The following is a 24727-nucleotide window of genomic DNA, read 5'->3' on the forward strand; positions in this document are numbered from 1 at the left end:
CTCAGGAATGGGTCTTCTTAAAGTTGGGGGCACTCTACTCACAGAAGTCAAGATTCTGGCCTCTTGGATCTAGTTCTGGCTGGCTGCCATTAACTCGCTGTGAGACTGTGTGGGCAAGGCACTTTCCTTCCTTAAGCCTCAGTTTCCTGCTCTGTAAAGGGAGAGGTTAGATTACCTGATCTCTTTCCTAGCCCTGGCAATCTATGATTCCCTAAGGGAGGAGACGTGTCATTCCATCAGGAAGTGAGACATTCATTCCTGCCCTTTACAGCTTCTCTCTGGGCCACTGCAGAGAAACTCCCCTATAGATGCCTACCTTTCTCTTGCTGGCTTAACCAAAGGGACAAGTATGTTTCAGAAGGAGGCCTTCTTTAAGAGCCAAACTCGGGGCCGGGCGCGGTGGCTCACGCCTGTAATCCCAGCACTTTGGGAGGCTGAGGTGGGCCGATCACGAGGTCAGGAGATCGAGACCATCCTGGCTAACATGGCGAAACCCCGTCTCTACTAAAAATACAAAAAAATTAGCCAGGCATGGTGGCGGGTGCCTGTAGTCCCAGCTACTTGGGAGGCTAAGGCAGAAGAATGGCATGAACCCAGGAGGTGGAGCTTGCAGTGAGCCAAGATCGCGCCACTGCACTCCAGCTTGGGTGACAGAGCGAGACTCCGTCTCAAAAAAAAAAAAAAAAAAAGAGCCAAACTCCTCCCATTAAAAGGAAAAGAAGTTGAGGCAGTCTAACTCTAACCCTGAATTTTGATAAAGCAGATGGGAGACTGAAAGCAGGTATGGGGCAGGAAGGAGTATGATAAGCATACCTCCCCACTCCCCAGACTTAGCACACACCTAGGGAGCCCCCCATAAGTAGTAGCTGCTAATCCAACTCAACTGTGTGTGGATGGGAAGAAGAAAGCAGGGACATGTGTAAACACATCCACAGCATTGACGTAAGTGTTCAATCAATGTCCATATACTCTCATTCTCTCCTACTTTAAGCCTGTAAGAAACCATGGTGGGAGGCAATACCATATCCCAGTCTTCCCCTTCCCCAAAGTTGGAAAGGAAGAGACAGTGAGACAGGAGCTACTTGGCTTCCTATAAATTGTTTTGTCCTTCCTCTCAGCTGCAATCAGAAGCTAAGGGCTCCCGCAGGCCTTGTTCTGATCTGCTGCAGGCGATGGAGGGTTTTTGAAACAGAGAGGACTTGGCTGCGGCCCCGTTTCAGCTGCCGTTGGGGCTGGCTAATGGGCTCATTCGGGAAGACCCCCGCCTGCCGCACTAAAGAGTCCCCCGCCGACCCCCGCCCCAGTCCCAGCCCAATTAATAAATGGGGGCTCCCACTTTATGGCTCTGGGAGCAGGAATCAGAGATACAAATGATCCCTAGGGAGGGACAGAAAAAGGCCTTGCAAGAATCAAGCTAGAGAATTGTGCATCCACAGGCACATGCTGCCACAGGCTAGTCATATCCCATTTTCAAAGCATTAAAGGGGAAGAAACTGGCAAAAATACTATTTTCTTTCCCAGATCCAGAGTAGGATAGCATTCTTGAAGTCTATGGGCACACCCTAGCAACAGACTCCCTCTTGCCTGGTTCTTCAACCTGAAAAGGGCAGGGTGCATGCAGGTTATCGTCTGGACACATGGTGCATGCTCCACTATTCTCCAGGGGCAGTGCCCCCTCCTAGACTCTGCAATACTGAACATTGACACATCTTATCAATTGGTTAATAAGATAAAACACTTCCTATTTAAAAACAAAGCAGTTCTCTCTTATCAAGCTTTCATCACCACCAACAGCACAAATGTGTCTTGGGATCATCATCCTGAGGCTTTCATCCCTCTCCTCACATCCATGCTGTGACCAAGCCTTGATAATTCCTATGAACCCACTTTCTTTCCTCTGATTCTCCTTGTCTTACTCTATTGTAAACTCTCAGTGCTTCATGTCTTGGCAAGAACAATAATATTCTAGTGAACTTTCCTACTTCCCTGATCAAGTACTGCTACAAAAGTCCTCAATGTGATTTTCATCTCATCATGCTCTGTTCCTTGCTACTGCTTAACAAATCAAATTCCTCATTCAAGCCAATGAGATTGCTCCTCCAACTTCATTTCCTAATACTCCTTTCCTGTACCATTCTGGTCAGCCAATTCACAGCCTCTGCACAAAACATACACGAGCCCTCTTCCATGAGATTCCTCCCACTGCTCACCTTCCTCTTCTGTTCTGTCCCCTATCTTCTTTATTTTCAAGTAACTGTTTCTGAATAAGTCCACTTTTTCTGATTATTTCTTTGCTTTGGTTTCCTCTTATAATAGTTTTATATTATAACCTGCATTGATATGTTGACTTACAAATACAGATTCCCCACTCTCCACCAGCTGTAAGACTGACCTCTCTCACAAGACCCAGAAGCTTCCTGAAGGTGGGACCCTCCCCCAGTCTTCTTCCTCAGAGGTTGTCCTGTCTGTACTCAGGACATGCCTCTGCTAATGATATTAATGCTCCCCACCGAAGCAGCCCTCATGGTATAACTATTGGGATATTATATCAAACAACCACGAGGAACACAATCTTATTCTGTCAATTTTCAAACTGCCGCCTGCCTTGAACTTGGCACTGAATCTCCCCAAGATTACAAATTCAGTTTCATGACTTCAAAGTGTTACAAAACAAAACAAAAAATAAGTACAGTCACCAAAGGAATTTATCTCCTTCATTCATGGTATATAAATACTGTTCTCTTTGAAGACATCTTAGGATGAGAAGCTCCATTTTGTTTCCTATTTGTACGATTAATCCCACATTCTCAGGTCATGACTTGATTTTCCAAAATGAAAATCAATTCCAGAGCCAAGAGTAATCTTGGTCCCTATCAGTCTTATCTCTTATCAACATGTTTTAGAAGGTCTCTAGGAATGGAGAAGTTATTTATGAGTCTCTTTCAACAGTTTGGCAAATACTTCCTTAGATTAACCTCACTCTCAAATGCTGACTCTTTACTTCCTCTAGCTTAGCCCTGTGTGGTTAGAGAGGAAAACGTGGTCTACTGCTCCCCTTTATCTCCTACATATTGCTCAGGATACTAGCCTTATTTATTTATTTATTTATTTATTTATTTATTTATTTATTTGAGATGGAGTCTCGCTCTGTCACCTAGGCTGGAGTGAAGTGGCGCAATCTTCACTCACTGCAACCTCCATCTCCTAGGTTCAAGCAAATTCTCCTGCCTCAGCCTCCCGGGAAGCTGGGACTCCAGGCTTGCGCCACCACGCCTGGCTATTTTTTTGTATTTTTAATAGAGATGGGGTTTCACTGTGTAAGCCAGGATAGTCTCGATCTCCTGACCTCGTGATCCGCCCACCTTGGCCTCCCAAAGTGCTGGGATTACAGGCGTGAGCCACCGCTCCCAGCTAGCTGGGGTTTGCCATTTATTCATTCTATCCCTTAGCCTCAAGGTGCTAATCAATCAAGATAAAAACAAAGCACTTTGGCAGTGCCTGACACATAGCAGGTACCCAACAATGTTAGTTCCTTTTCTCTTCCTTCTTTCTCGCAACACCATACAGGTTCCTCAGCCTTTCTGGGTGTTTTTTACTGGTTAAAGATGGTACTGAATTAAACAAACTAATCTTTTGTAGCTCTAACATTCTGTGACTCTAATTCGCATATTCTCGTTTGTTCTTCTATGCACTGCCATCATTTGGATCTAAAATGAGTGGCAGAGGAATACTACTAGTCTCTAGGTTGACTTAGCATACCTAAAACCACTTGCAGGAGTTTTGAAATTCAAACAATACAAATAACTGTTTGATGTGATGCATCCATGTCATTCCTCCTTATTCTTGAATTACTCTCTTGAACTATGTAGATAACAGTGTTAAGTAAATGTCCTTATATATTGCTTAACATATTTGCCCATATTTTCTAGTTTCCCTACAGAAAATGTCTTCATAGTATGCTAGGGGTTCTTGGCCCATCCTCCAACCCTAAAGGTAAGACTACTGTAATTAAAGGGAATTCTTTACTCAGTATTGGTGCTTTAATGGGGTCTTCCTGAAATGAACTGTGAATCTCTAAGAAAATTACCCTATAAATTTCACTAACTCAACCATAATTTTTCCTTCCATCCCATATCCCTCTCTTCTTTATAAGCAATTATATCTAAGCTGGGCGCGGTGGCTCACACCTGTAATCCCAGCACTTTGGGAGGCTGAGGCGGGTGGATCACAAGGTCAGGAGTTCAAGACCAGCCTGGCCAGCATGGTGAAACCCTGTCTCTACTAAAAATACAAAAAACTAGCCAGGCATGGTGGCACGCACCTGTAATCCCAGCTACTTGGGAGGCTGAGGCAGGAGAATTGCTTGAACCTGGGAGGTGGAGGCTGCAGTGAGCCAAGATCACACCACTGCACTCCAAGAGCAAGTCCATCTCAAAAATAAATAAATAAAAATAAGCAATTATACCCCAAGTCTCTTTCTGCAGCCCAGCTACCAGACTCTTCTAGTTCTCCCTTCTTACCCTGATTTCCACCTCTTATATTGCTTCATTTTCTGAGACTTTTGGTCCCCTAACAGAAATTATAGATATTAACACTAGTATAAGGCCAAACTAAAAAGTTCCAGACTTTAAAAAAGGGACCAGGCTACTAAGCTTTCTTTAGGTCTTGGAATTCAGCCTGTTTTCTCCAGGGCCGAATGCATTCAAAATTGCATTAACCTTGGTGAGGAGGGTCACCTACAAGCTGATCCTCACCAAGGGTGTCCCTCATTAGGCACTATTGTAGTTCTGAGACTCAGGAGGGAGAAGGATCCCCTCCTAGAGAGAGTCCATCAGATAGGCCCCTTAGGTAGATAAAAGACATCCTCCAAGACTCAGGCTTTGTTCTTTACTTAGCTGACTGCTATATGGTGGACTTCTTAAAGGTTTCTTCATGCTGCCTCCCTCAGGGTTGGTTTGGCCTGGATAAAATGCCCTTCATTCCTTTAGAGCTGTCAATACTATCTGTAGTTTACAACCATGCCAGAGCAAGATATCAAAAAGTCCATCCATTTACAGGTCCTAGAGAACCTGGGTCTAAGTGAATTTATTTCATGGCTATACCTTCTTATTCCAGAGAAGTATGCTGTAGCTGAAGGTTGCAAATTGAGAATGGTCCACTAACAAACTACCCAGTTAGAGGGTATGAAAGACAAACTCAGTATCAGTCTCTTTCTCTCAGCCTTGGAGTACTAGTTTTTTGAGATAAGAGATGAGAGAAATCCAGTGGTCAAAGTGTTTTGGCACCCCAGTGATTAATCACCAGGACATTAAAGCAACTCTTATCTGCTTTCTCTTAGATACCAGAAAGCCCTCTTCTCACCAAGCCTTACTTCCCACAGACACCATCTGCAACTGAGCTTAGAAATGTCATCAGCAAAAGCAACAATCTCAGGATATGGAAGAAGAGGATAAAAAGGTGAAGGTTGAAAGAGGGGAAGCAGGAAGACAGAAAGATGACTCCCTGCCTTTCCTGGCCAGGGTACAAAAGATTATTTTGTACCCTACATAACACGAATGAAAAGCTCCTTTCATAGCTCCTAGCAATAAGAAAGTATGGTTAGTTTGCTTTCTCCTTCACTTTCCACTGCGGTAGGTTGAGGATCCAGATAGACATTTGTCTTCTGAATTGACTCTCATTACCTTTCAAAACAATGAAATAGCAGTAACTCTAAATACCTGGTAGGGTTAAGCAATCAATACCGATGGTAGGCCTAAATTATTCCAGTTGAATGGTGAGTGGGGAGAAAGAGAAATAGAAAAAGAAGTGGGTGGATAGGAGATGGAGAGACAGTTGCATACAGTAAGGAGTACCACCAGTAATTCCTTGAGGTGTCGTACTCCCCCAAAGTCTTTCAACTCTGGCTTGGAGTAATCTCCTACTTGAGAGAATTCCTAAGGTTAGGAACACTGGAGGTGTTCCTACAGATGAGAACTGTCACACCTGGACGGTAAAATTAACCAAAGTGTCCAGGAATGCTCACCTTGCCTCTCAGGACAACCAGAAGACTCAGCAGTTCCACCTCTCCCTTGGAATGGTTGAGTGCTTCCTCCCTTGAGGAATTCCCCATTCCCATTCCACTTAGACCTTATGGATGATTAGGATATGAAAAGTCACTCAATAGTTAAAAAACAGTCAAGCTATGAGGCAATCTTTAATAACAACAGAAATCCCAAGATCAGCACCAAGAGCATTAACTGTTTACTTCTTTGAGGCACTAACCATTCAGTTAAGGATGCCTATCTAGGAAAGGACAGTGCCTAAGAAATTGAGGTACTGAATAGCATGGTTTCTGGTTAGAAATGGCCTTGGGTATGACAGAAAAATCTAGGTTAGTAAGGTCCTCAGCCTTTAGGCCCAGAATTGAAAAGACACTGCTTCAATTTTCACTGCTATGACGTGAAAACAATATTTTCTAGTAGGTTGAAGTTTATACCCCAATCATGAACTTGCAACCAGGAACACATAATTCCAGAAATTGGAACAATCTTGAGCTCTCCATTCTCCTTCTAAGATGTGACTTAGCCCACAGGCAAGGGAACACCACTTAAACTTTTGAGGATTCAAAAACAGGTTGGCAACTCTCATCATCACCAGTTTTTGAATTCAACTTCCTTCTAATTTCCCTTGCTCTGGTGTATCCCTTAACCTTCTTGCATGACTTGCTCACCCCATTTACAACTACAGATACCTATTGCCCCTCTTTCTTTCTCCTAGTGGACTTTATCTGCCCTCTGCCTATTTGTCATAACTAGCAGGATTGCAGCACATACCACAGGGGCAAATTTATCCTGTGTTCTAAGCCATGAAAGAGAAAGGGAAGCAATTCTGTCTTCAGGTGGAGATGGGAAAGATTTTGGAAACAATAGAGATTTTAAACAACTTTTTGGTTCATTTTCTGCATTGGCAACACATTGGGAAATCTCAACAAAGGTAGGTACACTAATCCCCATGCTGACTCTGCATGTAATAACATGGGAACTGGGGTAGGGTGGGTGGTGAAGTCTGGTTTAAGACCATCCTTTGGGTCTGAACAGCCTCTTACCAACTTCCCTTGATGACAGTTGAGCTCAAACCCACTTACCTCTCCTGTCAGGAGGAGTCAGGGTACATGAAGCTCAACTCTTTTGATGGTTTGGTACCATTATCTGTATAACTTTTCTACTTTAAAAAAAATCACATTTTATGGTTTTTCCCAACTCATTTTTTATTCTGTAGTTCCTAGTCTAGCGTTTTCAAGCACCTCTTCCAATCCTGATAACCTTTTGCTGGGAGGGGGAAGTTTATGAGTCTATAATGATTCTGAGACAGAGAACCCCTAAGATAAAGTGGAGGAAAAACGTCCTTTATACATGATTAGATATGCTCGGGGGGTACAGATTAAGAAGGAAATGCAATGGAGCAAAAGTGGTATAGTAACAGGAAATATTTAATTTTCCAATCTCCACTTTCCATTTTTATAAACTGAAAGAAAAAAATTTAATATATTACAAAATATCTGTACATAGACAAGATACACCCAATGGGGGTCAAAAACGAGAGAGAAAGGAATACAGTGTCAGGAACCTAAATCAGGGAGAATGAGGTGGCAACTGACACTTTTCTGATGCAGCATTCTCTCTCAAAACCTGCTGGTAACCATTTTAGCACGGTAACTATATATGCATATTATATATACACACACACATACAAGTGGTTGGGTGATGTCTATGGCATAAGCTAATAGAAGTTCTACTTGCAAATTTGTGCTAACTGCCCTGCTTTAAACGTATAGATTTGATGTTGCTTTCAAATACTTATCACTCCTATGGACAGCTGAAGAAAAAACTAAGGAAACTGGGTCAAGGATATTTGTTTTCAAAACCACAAAAATGATCACGGTCAAACCAGTTTTGCCTCCCACTCATGAACAGAATCAGATTTCTCATCTGTTCAAAATAATGTATTTAATAGACTTAATATCTCTCATTGTACAATAATTAAAACAAAACGAAAACCACTTTTGAATGGAATTGGGTTTGTAATTTTCAAATAGTCAAGTTGTAAATCTGCCAAACCTTTACTTCCATCATGTTTATAGATAACATAACTGAAAAATTAACAAATACCTTTTCTTCCTCCATACAGATTCCAGGATATTTAAATAAGTTTTTTTCCTCTGCTTTTAGAAATAGTCAAAACTACCAAACTTTGTTTTCATTTTAAAAGACTCCCAAAATGGGGGTGGGGGTGAGATGGGATCATACATACACATACACTCACACATACACTCGCCCCCTTCCCTAGTAGGGATGAGGGAATGGAGGCTTAAGTATATTATTTAGGATATTTGGCATAATTAAAAATAAGAGGTGGGAGAAGGGAGGGAAAAACATTATTGATGACTGCTGATAACCAAAATACAATGAAAATATATAGAGACTTTTATTCATATTTGATGGGAAACCAACTTTTTTTCATTGAACAGATACTTCTGAAAGTATCCCAGGCTCAAGTTCTTTAATAAAAAACAGGGAGTGGGGCCCAATAACTCAAATTCAAATATTCTAAAACACAAAGGCCCATGTCTGAGGACTAAGAAGTCAACAGACAGAAGGTTCAGATGAACTTTAATGCAATTTACCAATAGCATGTCAGTAAGCCTAGTAAATCTAACTGGACACATTGGCATAAAAAGCCATCAATGCCAAAATAGCTAGAAGGCTCTCTTTCTAAATCAGTGTTTGGCCCTGGAGGCAAGGCCAGATCAAAAACCAGAGAATAATAAAGAAATACACACACCGATATCTACCTATATCTCATTAACAGGGGAAAACAGTCTTCAAGTAAGTATCTGAAGAGGGTTCTTCTTTCATTTCTTTAAAGTTTCTTTTTTTTTTTTTTTAAGTAATGCACCTTTCTCTTATAAGTAGATTTTATTTTTTAAAATAAGAACTTGGCATTGAAACATGAAACTTGAGTTTTGAAAACTACCCTCCAAGATGCTGAAGTATGTTTGCTTTTTCTTTGTAAAAGGGGGCTTAACCTATGTTTCCTGAAGGTCTAAATCTGTGCAGATAAATTATATGAAATGTATCTGTTTTTAAAACACTCTATATGCTGGTACTCACATAGAAATAGAAGCCAGAATGAGAAGCCTCCCAAATTATCCCACCCTGACAGCCCTTCCCTTTTTCATTTCCTGTTTATGATAAGGCAAAATTCTTGCCTGGAAGCACAATTTAACCCCTTTTACCAAAACCAAATCCAAATCTCTTTGGAGGAAAAATCCTTAAAAGAACTGGCAGGGTACACATGCTGGGATGTGGATATGTCAATACTGTTCTTCCTCACAGTACGCTGTTTTAAAATTATTTTTTAAAAAAAGGTCAGGTATTGATGTATCTTCAGAAAAATACCCACCCTAAACTAGGTTACATTTCCATGTATCTTCAGGATTTGTTTTCCTCTTTGACAATATCACAATGCTCTGTTTGAAAGGTTTTTTTTTTTTTGACATAAAAATATATGTGTAAACAATATGCTAAATGCCGTTATTAGCCCTCTAGGTATGGAGGCATCATATCTAACCACAGCTCAGCAGCAATGCCCAAGCTGTCCACACTTACAAATCAACTTCCCCATCAGAACATGGTTTAAAAAACAAAACATTTTAGAATTGAAGAGTTACAGAGAACAATGTAAGAGTCTGAATTTCCTTTCCTTTATTTCAAAAAAAGTAAAGAATTATCCCAGGTTCTTGGGCATCTCAACGATTTTTTCCAAACAAATGCCTCAAAGAGAGAGAAACAGCAAGAGTGAGAGCGAGCAAGCAAGAGACAGAGAGAGAAAGAGAGAGAGAGAGACAGCACACATGGGCAAAAAAGGAAAGAGATTGGGTAAAGTCTACCTACTTGCCCAAGAATGCCATGTTCTACAACCTGCTTCATGTGCAGGGAGAAGGGCATATCTTTTGTCAAAGTGGAGTAAACTTTAAGGATGAGTAATTTATTTGGAAAAAAAGTATGTTCAAGATGCTCAATGAGGAAAAAGTGTTCACTTAAAAGCAAAATGTGAGATGGTGGAGAGGAAAGAAACATTTATTCAAATCAGCTAGGCCACTCTGTTTCCCTTATAGCAAAAGCCAAAGAGCAGCTCAAATTTTGTGAACACTATTCTCTTTAAAGGAAAAAAACCCAAAACACCTAAATTAAAATTCAAAAGAAAGAAACCACACACAACCCCCACCCCAAAACTTTAAAAATCAAAGAGCCTCTCCTGAGCCATCTCAAAACTGAAACTGTTCTTTCTCTCTTCCGATCAGTAAGTGCAGGCAATGAACTAATACAACATTTACTTTTCAATGTAATGATCCTCTCCATATTCTCTACTTGTATCTACTAAGGTAGAGTTGAAGTAAATGTTCTGGCTATAGCCCATCCAGGGGGAAATGGTGCCAACATCATTATTTCGTAAGTCGCCTGCTAGTAGCAAGTGAGCAAGGAATACAACAGACAGCTTTGCAGTAGCCAAATGCAGATGATTACCTCGCTCTGGCAAATGATTTCACTAAAGATTCAGAGAACTGGATGGAAGGATGGATAGGAAAGGAATCTTTCAGGACACTGAAGTCTCTGGGTTAGTAAGGAACTCCTCTCCCTCTTCCCCCTCTTGGTGGGACTCTTGTAGGCCCCCGATAGAGTTTTCCATAAGCAGAAGACTGAGTTGGGCCCCCCCAATGAAGGCCTGCTCCTGAGCTGCTGGCCCCAGTGGTTCCTGGCCCCAGCTCCCCATAGTTTTGCAATTTGGTCTCTGCATGTACCACAGAATTGCTGCTTCCCTCAGCCTTCAGGAATGGTTGCCCGACCACCGGGTGTAATGCTAAGGGGACCCTGGCAAAACGGAGGTCCTGGTCCCCTGGAAACTGCACTGACCCTGTGCCCTGGTAACTGCTGGACTCCCCAAGGTGGCTCACAGAGCCTGAGAAGGTCCTGTTCTTCACCAGGGTCTGGACCACAGATTCTGTCGAAGCTGGACCAGAGTTTCGTTCATCAGTGTCAATGGCACTGAACCCTGTTTCAGGCCCATCAGTGTTTCCATAAGTCCTGTTTGGATGGGGTCGGGTGGAGTACTCCATTGGTCTCAAGGCCTGGTGCTCATGTGGCAGGTGGCCAGGAGGCTCTGCTTCAGGCTGGGATAAAAGTTGCAGCAAGACGGCTGTCACGGCTGGGTTCAACTCCTGGGGGGCGCTGGAAAGATCGCCTTCAACCAGAGGGGGTGGAGGTGGCGGCGGTGGAGGTCCGGGGGGCTCAGGGGGCCTCTTCTCTGGTGGAAGAATGTGAGGAGGACATGCTGTGGAAGGGTTACTCCTTTTAAACACCATCTTAAAAAGCACATGTGATTATAAACACAAACACACACTGTGCAACATAAACAAATACCAATATAAGTAACCAGATATATAAAGAATAAAATCTTGGGATCAGAAATTGCAATTATAAATAAATCAAGTGATTAAAACAGTTGCATCCTGGATCTAACAGCTAGTGTAAAAATATCATATGTTTCAAATGATTATCCTGATTTTTGTCTAAGATTTCCTCCATTTCCTTCCTTTAAAGAACTGTTCTAATATGTAGGCTGTTGGCAGACTCCCTGCCCCTTTTTGCTGTTAGATGGAAACATTAAAACAAAGCAGAAGGAAGGAAGATGAGAGGGGACAATATACATGCTGTGGTCACATTTCTAGGACATAATCTTGCTGTACAACAGAGACCTTGGGTGGACTTGGCTAATACATTTTACAGAATGTTTGATGACATAGGTTAACCTGAAATAAAACTTAAAGAATATACAGGAGAGATAAAATAAAGTAAAAAGTTTTCATTACTGTCATGTAAAAAAATACACTTGCTTCTCCAAACTTTAGTCACCTCTCCCCAAAATCATAGTCTGAAAGGATTTTAACTACCATATTATCATTCAGCTTCGTATGTTACAGTAATTTTAAAGACTAATTTCTATCATAATTTTCTATTTTGTTTTCCTAACTACTGCATTTTTTTCCATGCTATAAAAAAAAAAATCACTATAGCAGTGTCATGCAGAATGAACTGTTGATAAACATCTGTTTATCTTGGAGACAGTGACAAGAACTGAGTATTTAGAAATATATTAAATTCATACTATACTCTGTCTTTACAAAGATCTTTTGTCTTTCTTGAACTACTTCCCCCAGACTTTCTTTTTTCCCCTGCTGCCTAAATGTGCTTAAGCATGATAAACATTGTCTGATAACGAACTCCTGCCAAGGCAGGAGAGGAGAGATGTGAAATGGTATGAGTTTGAGGACAAAGAAAACCACTGAGACAGAAGTATGGTCAGAACAATGCCTTTAGAAAATTGAGAGTCATCCTGCTGAAGAAAAGATTTAATGTTTTGGGACATCTTCCAAATGACTGATTTTTCTTTTCCCTATGGAAGCATATTTTAAAATATATATATACATATATATATATATACACACACATATATATATATATATATATATAGTCATTCTTCAATTATCTAAGCTGTGATGTAAAGTCATTACTCAAAACAAGCCAAAAACAGTTTTTAGTTATAATTAGATATTTTTGTAGCATATTTACCTTAATTATATCTTGCAAAGACAATCAGTAATTAAATTTGTATTCCCTTAGTATGCAGATGAAAGCACTCTGAAAACACTACAAAATTGTAAGGTTGTACAGTACAAAAGATGGTCAGGTGTTACACGTAACATCCAGGCAGGGTGACCAACAGTCCCAGTTTGTCTGGGACTGAGGGGGTTTTCCAGGTTGTCAACGTTCAGCTTTAAAACCAGGACAGTTCAGGAATGAATTGGTGACCCTATGTATAGTACCCACCCAAGTTATTTGTTGACTGATTGGCTGGTTGACAGGGTGGCAGGGGAAAATGAATTTAAGGACAAAAAATTAGCCATGGAAAATTTTGAACATGGAGAGTAGACATGCTGAAAAAGGAGGGCTTACTGGACTACAAGTAATGATAGATTTCACAGCCTTTTGCTTTCAACACTCTCTATATAAGGGCATCACTGTACCAGTTATTTTAAAAAGTATTTCTGGACTACACATAAAATGGAACACGAGGATTTTTAATACCAAGGTCAAATAACTTAAAAATGTGTAACTGTAAAAGTGAGATAATCTAAACTTACATTCTTCCAGCTATGCCATTTTTTTGTATTCAAACTTTGTCTTTTATGTAAATAGCCTAATTATGTTTCAACAGAACTAACACTTGAGGTCAAATTCTTTCATATGTGTAAAATAAAAATTCTATTCCAAAGTAGCAAAGGCGCATGGTGGCTCATGCCTGTAATCCCAGTACTTTGGGAGAACAAGGAAGGCAGATCACTTGAGGTCAGGAATTAGAGACCACCCTGGCCAACAAAGTGAAACCCCGCCTCTACTAAAAATACAAAAAAATTAGCTGGGCCTGGTGTCACACGCCTGTAATCCCAGCTACTAGGGAGGCTGAGGCAGGAGAATCACTTGAACCTGGGAGGTAGGGTTTGCAGTGAGCTGAGATCACCCCACTGCACTCCAGCCTGGGTGACAGAGCGAGACTCCATCTCAAAAACAAACAAACAAAAAAACTTATTAAAGTAAGCCTAATACTTCTTAAAGGAATTAAAAATAAAATATGAATTATAAATCATATTGTTATGATCTAAAGTATCCATGTTGTCAATCCTTAAAAGTATGGACTTTTGGCTGGGTGTGGTGGTTCACACCTGTAATCCCAGCACTTTGGGAGCCCAAGGTGGGTGATCACCTGAGGTCGGCAGTTCAAGACCAGCTTGGCCAACACAGTGAAACCCCATCTCTACTAAAAATACAAAAAAATTAGTAAGGTGTGGAGGCAGGTGCCTGTAATCCCAGCTACCTGGGACGCTGAGGCAGGAGAATTGCTTGAACCCAGGAGGCGGAGGCTGCAGTGCACCAAGATCGCACCATTGCATTCCAGCCTAGGCGACAGAGAGAGACTCTGTCTCAAAACAAACAAAAAAAAGTATGGACTTTTAGGATTGACAACAATAAGGATGTATTATTGAAATGTAAAAATAAATTTAAAACTTCAGGCCAGGGGTAGTGGCTTAAGCCTGTAATCCCAGCACTATGGGAGGCTGAGGCGGGCAGATCACCTGAGGCTGGGAGTTCGAGACGAGCCTGGCTGACATGGTGAAACCTCGTTTCCACTAAAAAATACAAAATTAGCTGGGCATGGAGGTGCATGCCTATAATCCCAGCTACTCGGGAGGCTGAGGCAGGAGAATCGCTTGAACCCAGGAAGCGGAAGTTGCAGTGAGCCAAGATCATGCCATTGCACTCCAGCCTGGGCAACGGAGTAAGACTCCGTCTCCAAAAACAAACAAACAAATAAACAAACAAACAAAACCCTTCATTTTACTCATTTGATTTCAACTTATCACCCTTCCCAATAAGTACAGAATAGCAAAACAGCAGCCCAATTAATAGGCTGTCACCTTCTCTGGCTTATACAGTCTGCCCTCTGGTGGAAGTGCTAATTAACAGTGAAATGGCCAAATAGAGATAGCAGGGGTGAAACAAGAACAAGTGAGCCACTGTAGAGGCATCAGCTGAATAATCCAGGGGTGACTGCAATAATTAGTTATGGCATTTCTACACTTCCCTCTGAAGTAAATCCAACAACTTCTGGCCATAGGCCAGGCCTTAAAACATATACTTTCTGCACCACCTCATATGAAATGTGAATGTAGGACTCTAAAGTTGAAGATTAGTATACCTCTTCAGCCCTCGAGCCTCTTCTTATTCCCCAATTCATGGGGTCTTCATTGACAGTGAGAATTTCCAAGGAGTTAAAAACATTTTTACATAAGTAAAGATTGTACAAATATACTGTGAATCAGAATTAAAGAATTTAAACTGCTTTTCCCTCTAATAAATTGCATGCTATGGTCATGTGAGATTAAAGCATAACTTATCCCCATTTTCCTTTTTTTTCTTTATAATATACGCACTTCCTGATCTGGGGTCCATTCAATTACTTCTATCAGAAACAGATTTAAAGGAATTGTTCTTATACACTATTATTTTTGGGAAAAGAAATGTATAGTGTTAATTATCTACTCAGAAATATTCCCAAATTATTCTTCAGGAAATTAACAATGATATTTTATTAGGGTTTTCTTGATTGTATCTTCCAGGAAAGACTGGCATTCAGCATCCACTCCACTAGAGGTAAAGAAGTATAGTCTGATAATGGTTTGTTTGGAAGTCAGATTTCCAAGTGCTAGGACTAGTTGGCCACCACACACAGTTCAAGATGTGTGGTTCAAGATGCATCTCTAGCTATGGTTGTGGTTTCCTTGGTTAGAACACAGGGGCTTTACTTACCTATCTCCTAGGAAGTGGAAAAACAATCAGTATAGGAAAGGTGCTTTGGGAAGCTTTGAGACTTAAATAAAAGAAGCCAAGCAAGAAATACATTACTTGGTGCTATGTTCTCCTGTAGACTAGGTTACAGAATAACTGAAACCAAGGCCATTGATGTGGGGAAAAAAAAATGTTAAGAGATTTTTAAGAGGGTATCAACAGCACCTGAGCTCAATGAGATTCATGACCGGTCTGTTTACCTGCTGCCTCCTCCTGTGGCATTGTGGGAGTTCTTCGGGGCCCCTGTGGCCCACTGTTCTTGTCACTGTTGTTTTCCTCCAGACTGCCTGCTGGCTCTTGGGTTTTCATCAGCTGACTCAAGAGAACTGCCAAAATATTCTGCATGTCAGCTGGTGTGCTTGAAGCTTCAAGGGTCGTCTGTTCTGCTGAAGGCAGGATCACTGGGGCAGAGGGTGCTTCCTTCAAAGACTCCTCTGGGGCCATGGTCTCTGAGTCCTGCTGCTGGGAAGTAGCTTCCGTCAGGGCACTGATGGATTGGTTCAGGGCTTCCAGCTGCTGCTGCATCTCTGGGTTGGAGTGGATGTTAAGCAGCTGTGCCATTTGAGAGATGCTCAGGTCGGTTTGGCTCTGCAGCAGGTTTAATAACACTGCCAATTCACTTTGATTCAGCTGTTGTGTGATGTCACCAAGGCCTGTTGAAAGACAGTGAAGCCAATATAAGAGGATGAGATAGGCCAAGGGCCCTTTGCCTTCTTCAACTGGCAACAGCAACTTACAATATCCAAAAAATGAAATTTTCATTTTAAATGTCTCATTTTTTCATGCCTCAAAATGTCATGACATAGTTTGTTATTCTTTATGTTTTCGCTTAAGAAATACAGGCACTAATAACTAAAACATCTCTGGATTGTGCATAAAAGTGACTTCACTTTATCTGTATTCTTCAAGTTCTGTGATTTTCAGTCCTTTATTGTACATCAGAATTATTAAGAGAGATTAAAAAATCTCTCCTATTCAGATGCCTCAGGACCCATCCCTAGAGATAGGCAATCGTATAGGCATATTTGTTTTTAAAGCTTCCAGGATGATTCTAATGTATAGCCAGTACTGAGAGCCATTGCTATAAGTGAAGAGGGGAGGGAAAGTGAACCAGAAAAAGAGTATCTTTTGTCCCGAAGAATTGGTCATAACGCAGGAGAACTACTTTGTTATAATAGTTCAATATGACATAGTTTCAGATACATTTAGATCAAAATAACAGTCTATAGAACAACATTTAGCAATTGTAATTTAACACGATTAGATTCTATGAAGGTCTTATCAAATCTAATATAAACAAGACTCCAAATTATGTGTTTTATAAAGTCATGGGTGAACTAACCTTAAATTAAATTTGGCTTACCTAATTCACTGATTTATGCCACACATCTAATTGAGATACAGTGTTCCGTACATATTTCAGGAAAGGAAAATGATCTATTGTAGACTTTCTGGACCATATGTACAAAACTTGGTTAATCTCCTTCTCGCCATAATGAGGACATTAACCTCTTTCCTAATGGTTCACTGGACAAAAACTAAAAAACAGACACACACACAAACTCCTTACACTTGACCTTCAAAACCTGCCAAATATGCTTAGTAAAAGCACAAAGGCCCCATTCTGGCACTGACCTATTGCATCCCCAGCCCCAGACTCCACCTTGCCAGGAGCAGGCTGAGGTGGTGCTGGGCTGCTGTTCTTCACAGGCTCAGTACTTGTTCCTGAGGTAGTTTCTTTTCGAGAAGTTTTGGATGGAGGTGGCTCTTCCACTACAACACCACTTTGTCGCTGACGTCGCCGTTTCTTACTCCACAACTCATGGCAATCCTGCCAGTGGGGGAGGCTGGAAAAAGACAAAGCAAAGGGGAAATATGTATGGGAATGCAGCAGTGAATGAATGGAGGAGCAAAGGATTAAAATGGGAAGGCAAAGACTGTGGGAAATGTAAAGAGTAAGGAAAACAAAAATAACCAAAAAAGTTAGTAAGTAGGTAACAGCAGTGTAAAATAAATCATGAGAGATGGTAGTCTGAGGAAATAAAAGTACAAAAGTACAAGAAAGTTACATAGTGAGAAAGGAGGATCTTGCTAATACTAGGTACAGACTAGCTATATAAATTCCCATATAAATACTGTCTTTCCTTGGCATAACAAGAATAAAGGAGAACTGTATTGGTCAAGTTTCAGTAGGGAATAAAGAGGAGGACAGTAATGGCTGGCTTGTTAATGTATACAGAAGGTCGAGGAAAGGTGGTGACTTAAACCATGGAACCATGTATCATGATCAAAACATCACTGTGCAAAATCAACTTATGTGTAATTTGGTTTGTGAGGACCAAAGACTAGTTCTTTCCCCTTTCTGCCCACAGAATTTCCATGACCGGATATCAACTTGCTCGTCTGTGGAGTTCAGCACTATGTATAACTTAGTCCAGACTCTCCCATACAACCAGGCCAAGTAGGTCAAATCTTACTATAAAAATCTCTTTATAATAGGAGTTCCCAAATTTCAGTAAAACCCTTATATATTTCAAGTCATATTCAATGTATCAATATTCTAGTGTAATAAATGAATTTGGCTGGGTGCAGCAGTTCACGCCTGTAATCCCAGCACTTTGGGAGTTAGAGGCAGGCAGATCATGAGGTCAGGAGTTCGAGACTAGCCTGGCAACATGGTGAAACCTCGTCTCTGCTAAAAATACAAAAATTAGCCAAGTGTGGTGGTGTGTGCCTGTAATCCCAGCTACTAAGGAGGCTGAGGCAGGAGGATTGCTTGAACCCGGGAGGTGGAGGCTGCAGTGAGCCGAGATCACACCATTGCACTCCAGCCTGAGCAACAGAACAAGAGTCTGTCTCAAAAAAATTAATGAATTTGGACATTTCTTTGCAGCAATCAGATTTAGAATTACTACCTACTCATGAACTAACATCCTATCCATTTTTAAGACATGCAGTCTTTCTTAAGGTAAGAAAATGACCCCAAAAATTTGACATTAATGTTATAATACTGTCACTGACAAATTCAAAGATAAAATACTTTTTTTTTCTTTTGAGACAGTCTTGCTCTGTTGCCCAGGCTAGAGTGCAGTGGTGCAATCTCGGTTCACTGCAACCTCTGCCTCCCGGGTTCAAGCGATTCTCCTCCCTTAGTCTCCCTGAGTAGCTGGGACTACAGGTACACGCCACTACGACTGGCTAATTTTTGTATTTTTTAGTAGAGACAGGGTTTCACTATGTTGGCCCAACTGGTCTCAAACTCATGACCTCAGGTGATCTGCCTGCCTCAGCCTCCCAAAGTGCTGGGATTACAAGCGTGAGCCACCATGCCAGGCCAGATAAAAGACTTTTTATGTGCTATAATGTGGGATATGAACCTCTGAAGATCCAATACAATACAGAGGCATTCATAAGATTTTAATGAAATAGACATATTAAAAGATCATATTTCTTTTATGTTACTTTAATTTTTTGAGATGGAGTATCACTCTATGGTCCAGGCAGGAGTGCACTGGCACAATCTTGGCTCACTGCAACCTCCACCTCCCGAGTTCAGGCGATTCTCCTCCCTCAGCCTCCCGAGTAGCCAGGACTACAAGCACACACCACCACACCCGGTTAATTTTTTGTATTTTTATGAGAGATAGGGTTTTACCATGTTGGCCAGGCTCTCTTGAACTCCTGACCTCAGGTGATCCATCTACCTCGGCCTCCCAAAGTGCTGGGATTACAGGTGTGAGCAACCGCACTTGACCGAAAGATCTTATTTCTTACATCAAAATTCAGTAATCTGGCCGGGCGCGGTGGCTCACGCCTATAATCACAGCACTTTGGGAGGCCGAGGCAGGCGAATCACCTGAGGTCAGGAACTGGAGACAAGCCTGGTCAACATGGTGAAATCTCGTCTCTACTAAAAATACAAAAATTAGCCAGCTGTAGTGCTGGGCTCCTGTAATCCAGCTACTCAGGAGGCTGAGGCACGAGAATCGCTTGAAGTCGGGAAGTGGAGGTTGCAGTGAGCTGAGATTGCGCCACTGCACTCCAGCCTGGGTGACAGAGTGAGAGACCCTGTCTCAGAAAACAAAAACAAAAACAAAAACAAAAACTGGCAGTGATGCAAACCATTTAAAACTGGGACTGTCGGCCGGGCTCAGTGGCTCAAGCCTGTAATCCCACCACTTTCGGACGCCGAGGCAGGCAGATCACCTGAGGTCGGGACTTCAAGACCAGTCTCACCAATATGGCAAAACTCTGTTTCAACTAAAAATACAAAATTAGCCAGGCATGGGGGCGCATGCCTGTAATCCCAGCTACTCGGGAGGCTGAGGCAGGAGAAACGCTTGTGGTGAGTCGAGATCACACCACTGCACTCCAGCCTGGGCAACAAGAGTGAAACTCTGTCTCAAAAAAAATAATTAAAAAACCCCCAAAAAACTGGGACTATCTCTGCAAGTGTGAGATATACATGGTCACCAGAGACATGCATGATTCCAGCAGAAGGAATGGCTAAGAGCAAAAACCAGAAGGCCAAGCATGTGTCTCCTGCCTGCAATCCCACGACTTTGGAAGGCTGAGGCGGGAGAATCACTTGAGCCCAGGAGTTTGAGACAGTCTGGGCAACATTGTGAGACCCCATTTCTACAATTAGAAAAAAAAAAAAAAAAAGGCTGGGAGTGGTGGCTCACGCCTGTAATCCCAACACTTTGGGCGGCTGAGGCAGGCAGATCACCTGAAGTCAGGAGTTTGAGACCAGCTTGGCCAACATGGTGAAACCCTGTCTCTACTAAAAATACAAAAAAATTAGTTGGGCGTGGTGGCCTGTGCCTGTAATCCCAGCTACTCAGGAGGCTGGGACAGGAGAACGGCTTGAATCCAGGAGGTGGAGGTTGCAGTGAGCCGAGATCACGCCACTGCACTCCAGCCTGGGCGACAGAGCGAGACTCCGTCTCGGAAAAAACAAAAAAGGCTGGGAGCGGTAGCTCACACCTGTAATCCCGGCACTTTGGGAGGCTGAGGCGGGCAGATCACCTGAGGCCAGGAGTTCAAGATCAGCCCGGCCAACGTGATGAAACCCTGTCTCTACTAAAAATACAAAAATTAGCCAGGCATGGTGGCATAATTCCAGCTACTTGGGAGGCTGAGGCAGGAGAATTGCTTGAAACCGGGAGGCGGAGATTGCAGTGAGCCGATATTGCACCACTGCACTCCAGCGTGGATGCCAAGAGTGAAACTCCGTCTCAAAACACACAAACAAACAAACAGGCCAGGCACGGTCGGTCACACCTGTGATCCCAGCACTGTGAGAGGCCAAGATGGGCAGGAGTTCAAGACCAACATGGTGAAACCCCATCTCTACTAAAAGTACAAAAAAAATGGCCGGGCACGGTGGCTCATGCCTGTAATCCCAGCACTTTGGGAGGCCGAGGCGAGCGGATCACCTGAGGTCGGGAGTTCGAGACCAACCCGACCAACATGGAGAAACTCTGTCTCTACTAAAAACACAAAATTAGCTGGGCATGGTGGCACGTGCCTGTAATTCCAGCTACTTGGGAAGGCTGAGACAGGTGAATCGCTTGAACCTGGGAAGCGGAGGTTGTGGTGAGCTGAGATTGCGCCATTGTACTCCAGCCTGGGGAACAAGAGTGAAACTCTGTCTCAAAAAAACAAAACAAAACAAAAACACAAAAAAATTAGCCGGGTATGGTGGCAGGCACCTGTAATCCTAGCTACTTGCAAGGCTGAGGCAGGAGAATCGCTTGAACCCGGGAGGTGGAGGAAGCAGGGCAAGATTCTATCTCAAAACAACAACAACAACGAAAAAAACACGCCGGGCGCAGTGGCTTACGCCTGTAATCCCAGCACTTTGGGAGGCCAGGGTGGGTCACTTGAGGTCAGGAGTTCGAGACCAGCTGGGCCAGCAAGGTGTAACCCTGTCTCTACTAAAAATACAAAAATTAGCTGGGTGTGGTGGTGTGTGCCTGTAGTCCCAGCTACTCGGGAGGCTGAGGCAGGAGAATCACTTGAACCCTGCAGAGGTTGCAGTGAGCTGAGTTGCGCCACTGCACTCCAGCCTGGACGACAGAGACTCCGTCTCAAAAATAAATAAATAAATAAACAACCCCACAAAAATCTAAAAGGAATACTTTCAAAGAGGCTCTATAGAACAATATTCTGGGATGGAGATCCAGGGACAAAAGAAGATAGCTTGAGTCAAATTAGAACGAGTATCAAAGCTAAATCTATTACTTATATAAAGAAAAAAACAACAAAGATTAAAAAAAACAAACCTCAACCATAATACTCAAAGACACCTCTTCATTTGGGTCTTACTGGGCATTTGTGGTTCTTTTATGAGTTTCTCATCGTCTAAGGCCCAGGGAAAGGTTTAGGGTCACAACATGGCTACCAGCACTTACTCTGGAGGAGCCATTTTGCTGAGTTCGACATCTTTCAGGAAGTCGCTCTGTAGAGTCTGTTCAGCTGTGCACCGCTTACTAGGATCTAGTGTCAGCATGTGGTCCAATAAATCAAGTGCTGCAGAAGGAATGCTATGGAAAAGAACACAGAAAGGACAAGTTCACAATGACCCTACAGTTCTCAAATTTGTAATTTTGTTTCAAAGGGTCTCACACCTGTAATTCCAGCACTTTGGGAGGCCAAGGTAGGAGGACTGCTTGAGGCCAGAAGTTTGAGATCAACCTGGGCAACATACTGAGACCTCATCTCTACAAATATATATATTTTTTAATTAGCTGGGTGCAGTGCTGTGCACCCTGTAGTCTCAGCTATTTAGGAGGCTGACATTGGAAAATCACTTGAGCCTAGGAATTTGAGGCTGCAATGAGTTCTTACTGCACAACTGCATTCTAGCCTGGGCAACAGAGGAAGAGCCCATCTCTTTAAAAAAAAAAAAAAAAAAAGGATGCACAATGGTGGCTCACGCCTATAGCCCCACCCAGCACTTTGGGAGGCTGAAGCGAGTGGATCGTTTGAGGCCAGGAGTTCAGGACCAGCCTGGCCAACATAGTGAAATCCCATTAGCCAGGCATGGTGATGCACGCCTGTAATCCTAGCTCCTCGGAGGGCTGAGAATAGCTTGGACCCAGGAGGCAGAGGTTGCAGTGAGCCAAGATCACACTGCTGCACTCCTCCAGCCTAGGTGACAGAGTGAGACAGTCTCAAAAAAAAAAAAAAAAAAAAAAACAAAGTCTTTGAATTTCCATGTAAAACCAAAGAAAGGAAGCTGGAGGTTGGCTAACACAAGTAAGCAGATTTGCTCTCACACAGGATTTAAGAAATGCTGGGCCGGGCACAGTAGCTCATGCCTGTAATCCCAGCACTTTGTGGGGCTGAGGCGGGTGGATAATCTGAGGTCAGGAGTTCGAGACCTGCCTGGCTAACATGGTGAAACCCCGTTTCTACTACAAATACAAAAAATTAGCTGGGTGTGGTGGCACACGCCTGTAATCCTTGCTCCTCAGGAGGCTGAGGCAGGAAAATCACTTGAACCCAGGAGGCGGAGGTTGCAGTGAGCCGAGATGACGCCATTGCACTCTGGCTTGGGCAACAAGAGCGAAACCCCGTCTCAAAAACAAACAAACGAGAAATGCTGTGCTATAACACAAGTAAAAAATATGGCCAGTTCTGGCCAGGTGTGGTGGGCTTACACCTATAATCCCAGTTCTTTGGGAGGCTAAGGTGGGCAGATCACTTGAGGTTAGGAGTTCAAGACCAGCCTGGCCAACATGGTGAAATGCCATCTCTACTAAAAATACAAAAATTAACTGTGCATGGTGGCGGGTGCCTGTAATTCCAGCTACTTGGAAGGCTGAGGCAGAAGAATTGCTTGAACCTGGGAGACGAAGGTTGTGGTGAGCCAAGATCGCGTCACTGCACTCCAACCTGGGTGACACATACAAAAATATGGCCAGTTCTATCCATCTATTAAAGTTAAAAAAAAGTAAAATAAAATAACAGAGAGGGAAAAAAGTAAGAAGAAAACAAAACCAAAACATGGCCAGGCGTGGTAGCACAACCAGTGATCTTCCTGCCTCAGCCTCTCAAAGTTTAAGCCCAGCACTTTGGGAGGCTGAGGCAGGAAGATCACTTGAGCCCAGGAGCTCAAGACCAGCCTGGGCAACATTAGGAGACCCTATCTCTACACAGAAAAAAAAAATGCCAGGTGTGGTGGTGGGTGCCTGCGGTCCCAGCTATTCAGAAGGCTAAGGTGGGGCCGGACGTGGTGGCTCACGCCTATAATCCCAGCACTTTGGAAGGCCGAGGTGGGTGGATCACAACATGGTGAAACCCCGTCTCTAATAAAAATACAAAAATTAGCTGGGCGCAGTGGCAGAGACCTGTAATCCCAACTACATTGGGAGGCTGAGGCAGGAGAATCACTTGAACTCGGGGGGCAGAGGTTACAGTGAGCCGAGATCATGCCACTGCACTCCAGCCTGGGCGGCAAAGTGAGACTCTGTCTCAAAAAAAAAAGCAAAAAAAAAGAAGGATAAGGTGGGAGGATTGCTTGAGCCCAGCAGCTCAAGGCTGCAGTGAGCCCTAAACGTGCCACTGCACTCCAGCCTGGACAACAGAGCAAGACCCTGTCTCAATTTAAAAAACAAACAAACAAACAAAACCCATGAAGCCAACAATTCCATTCTCTTTTTCTCATGGGAAGCTCAAGAACGCTATGAGAAAATTTATATATTGTTCAAAATAAAATGGTTTTCTATTGTCGAAAGCCTTCAGAAGAGAAAATTACAAAAGGGCTATGATAAAACTCATATACTGTTCAAAACTAAAATGTTTTCCTACACTGTGTTGCCATGATAAACTGGGACAACATTAACTCCCCAGACCAGGAAAAAGTCAAGTCCCAGCACCAGCCAGACACAGAAATGAGATGTACATTTTCCCCAAACTCACAAAGAGAATTCTTCTCGTAGACGCCTTCGATATTGCTTCTTCGGTTTCATGGTGTTGAAGTAGGGCAGTTTGATAACATCAGGCCACACAGCTGGACAAGGGCTACCACAGAGTCGGCTGAAAACAAAGCAAAAGCAAGAACAATGGAGTGAGTGAGTCAACATCATGAATTCTGGAGGTTTCAGAAGCAGAAATTATTACCTCCTGAGGTCTGGGGAATCTTTGCTTATTACATTAGAGGGCATGCAGAAAGGAAAATATGACATTACTGCTTTAAGGACAGAAAGGCATAGAAT

General features: G+C 42.7%; 1 protein-coding gene across 17 annotated transcripts in view; it reads right to left on the reverse strand.

Moving 5' to 3' along the window:
- Positions 1-24727, reverse strand: part of CDK12 (cyclin dependent kinase 12) — a 106870-nt gene that overhangs the window by 25802 nt on the left and 56341 nt on the right. For 12 of the 17 annotated variants that reach the window (XM_030808097.1, XM_030808106.1, XM_030808105.1 and 9 more), the window contains exons 10-14: positions 24432-24548; positions 21920-22051; positions 17139-17350; positions 15704-16156; positions 10566-11370 (exon numbers count right to left, since the gene is read on the reverse strand). In XM_030808097.1, coding sequence (XP_030663957.1) covers positions 10658-11370; positions 15704-16156; positions 17139-17350; positions 21920-22051; positions 24432-24548 — 1627 coding nt within the window. In that variant the 3' untranslated portion in view covers positions 10566-10657. Of the gene's footprint in view, positions 1-7450; positions 11371-15703; positions 16157-17138; positions 17351-21919; positions 22052-24431; positions 24549-24727 lie in introns of those variants that run through there. The other 5 variants (XM_030808108.1, XM_030808107.1, XM_012497524.2 and 2 more) reach the window with 5 other exon arrangements.

The sequence above is a fragment of the Nomascus leucogenys genome, unplaced genomic scaffold (genome assembly GCF_006542625.1).
Source record: "Nomascus leucogenys isolate Asia unplaced genomic scaffold, Asia_NLE_v1 Super-Scaffold_285, whole genome shotgun sequence".
Taxonomy (NCBI): Eukaryota; Metazoa; Chordata; class Mammalia; order Primates; family Hylobatidae; genus Nomascus; species Nomascus leucogenys.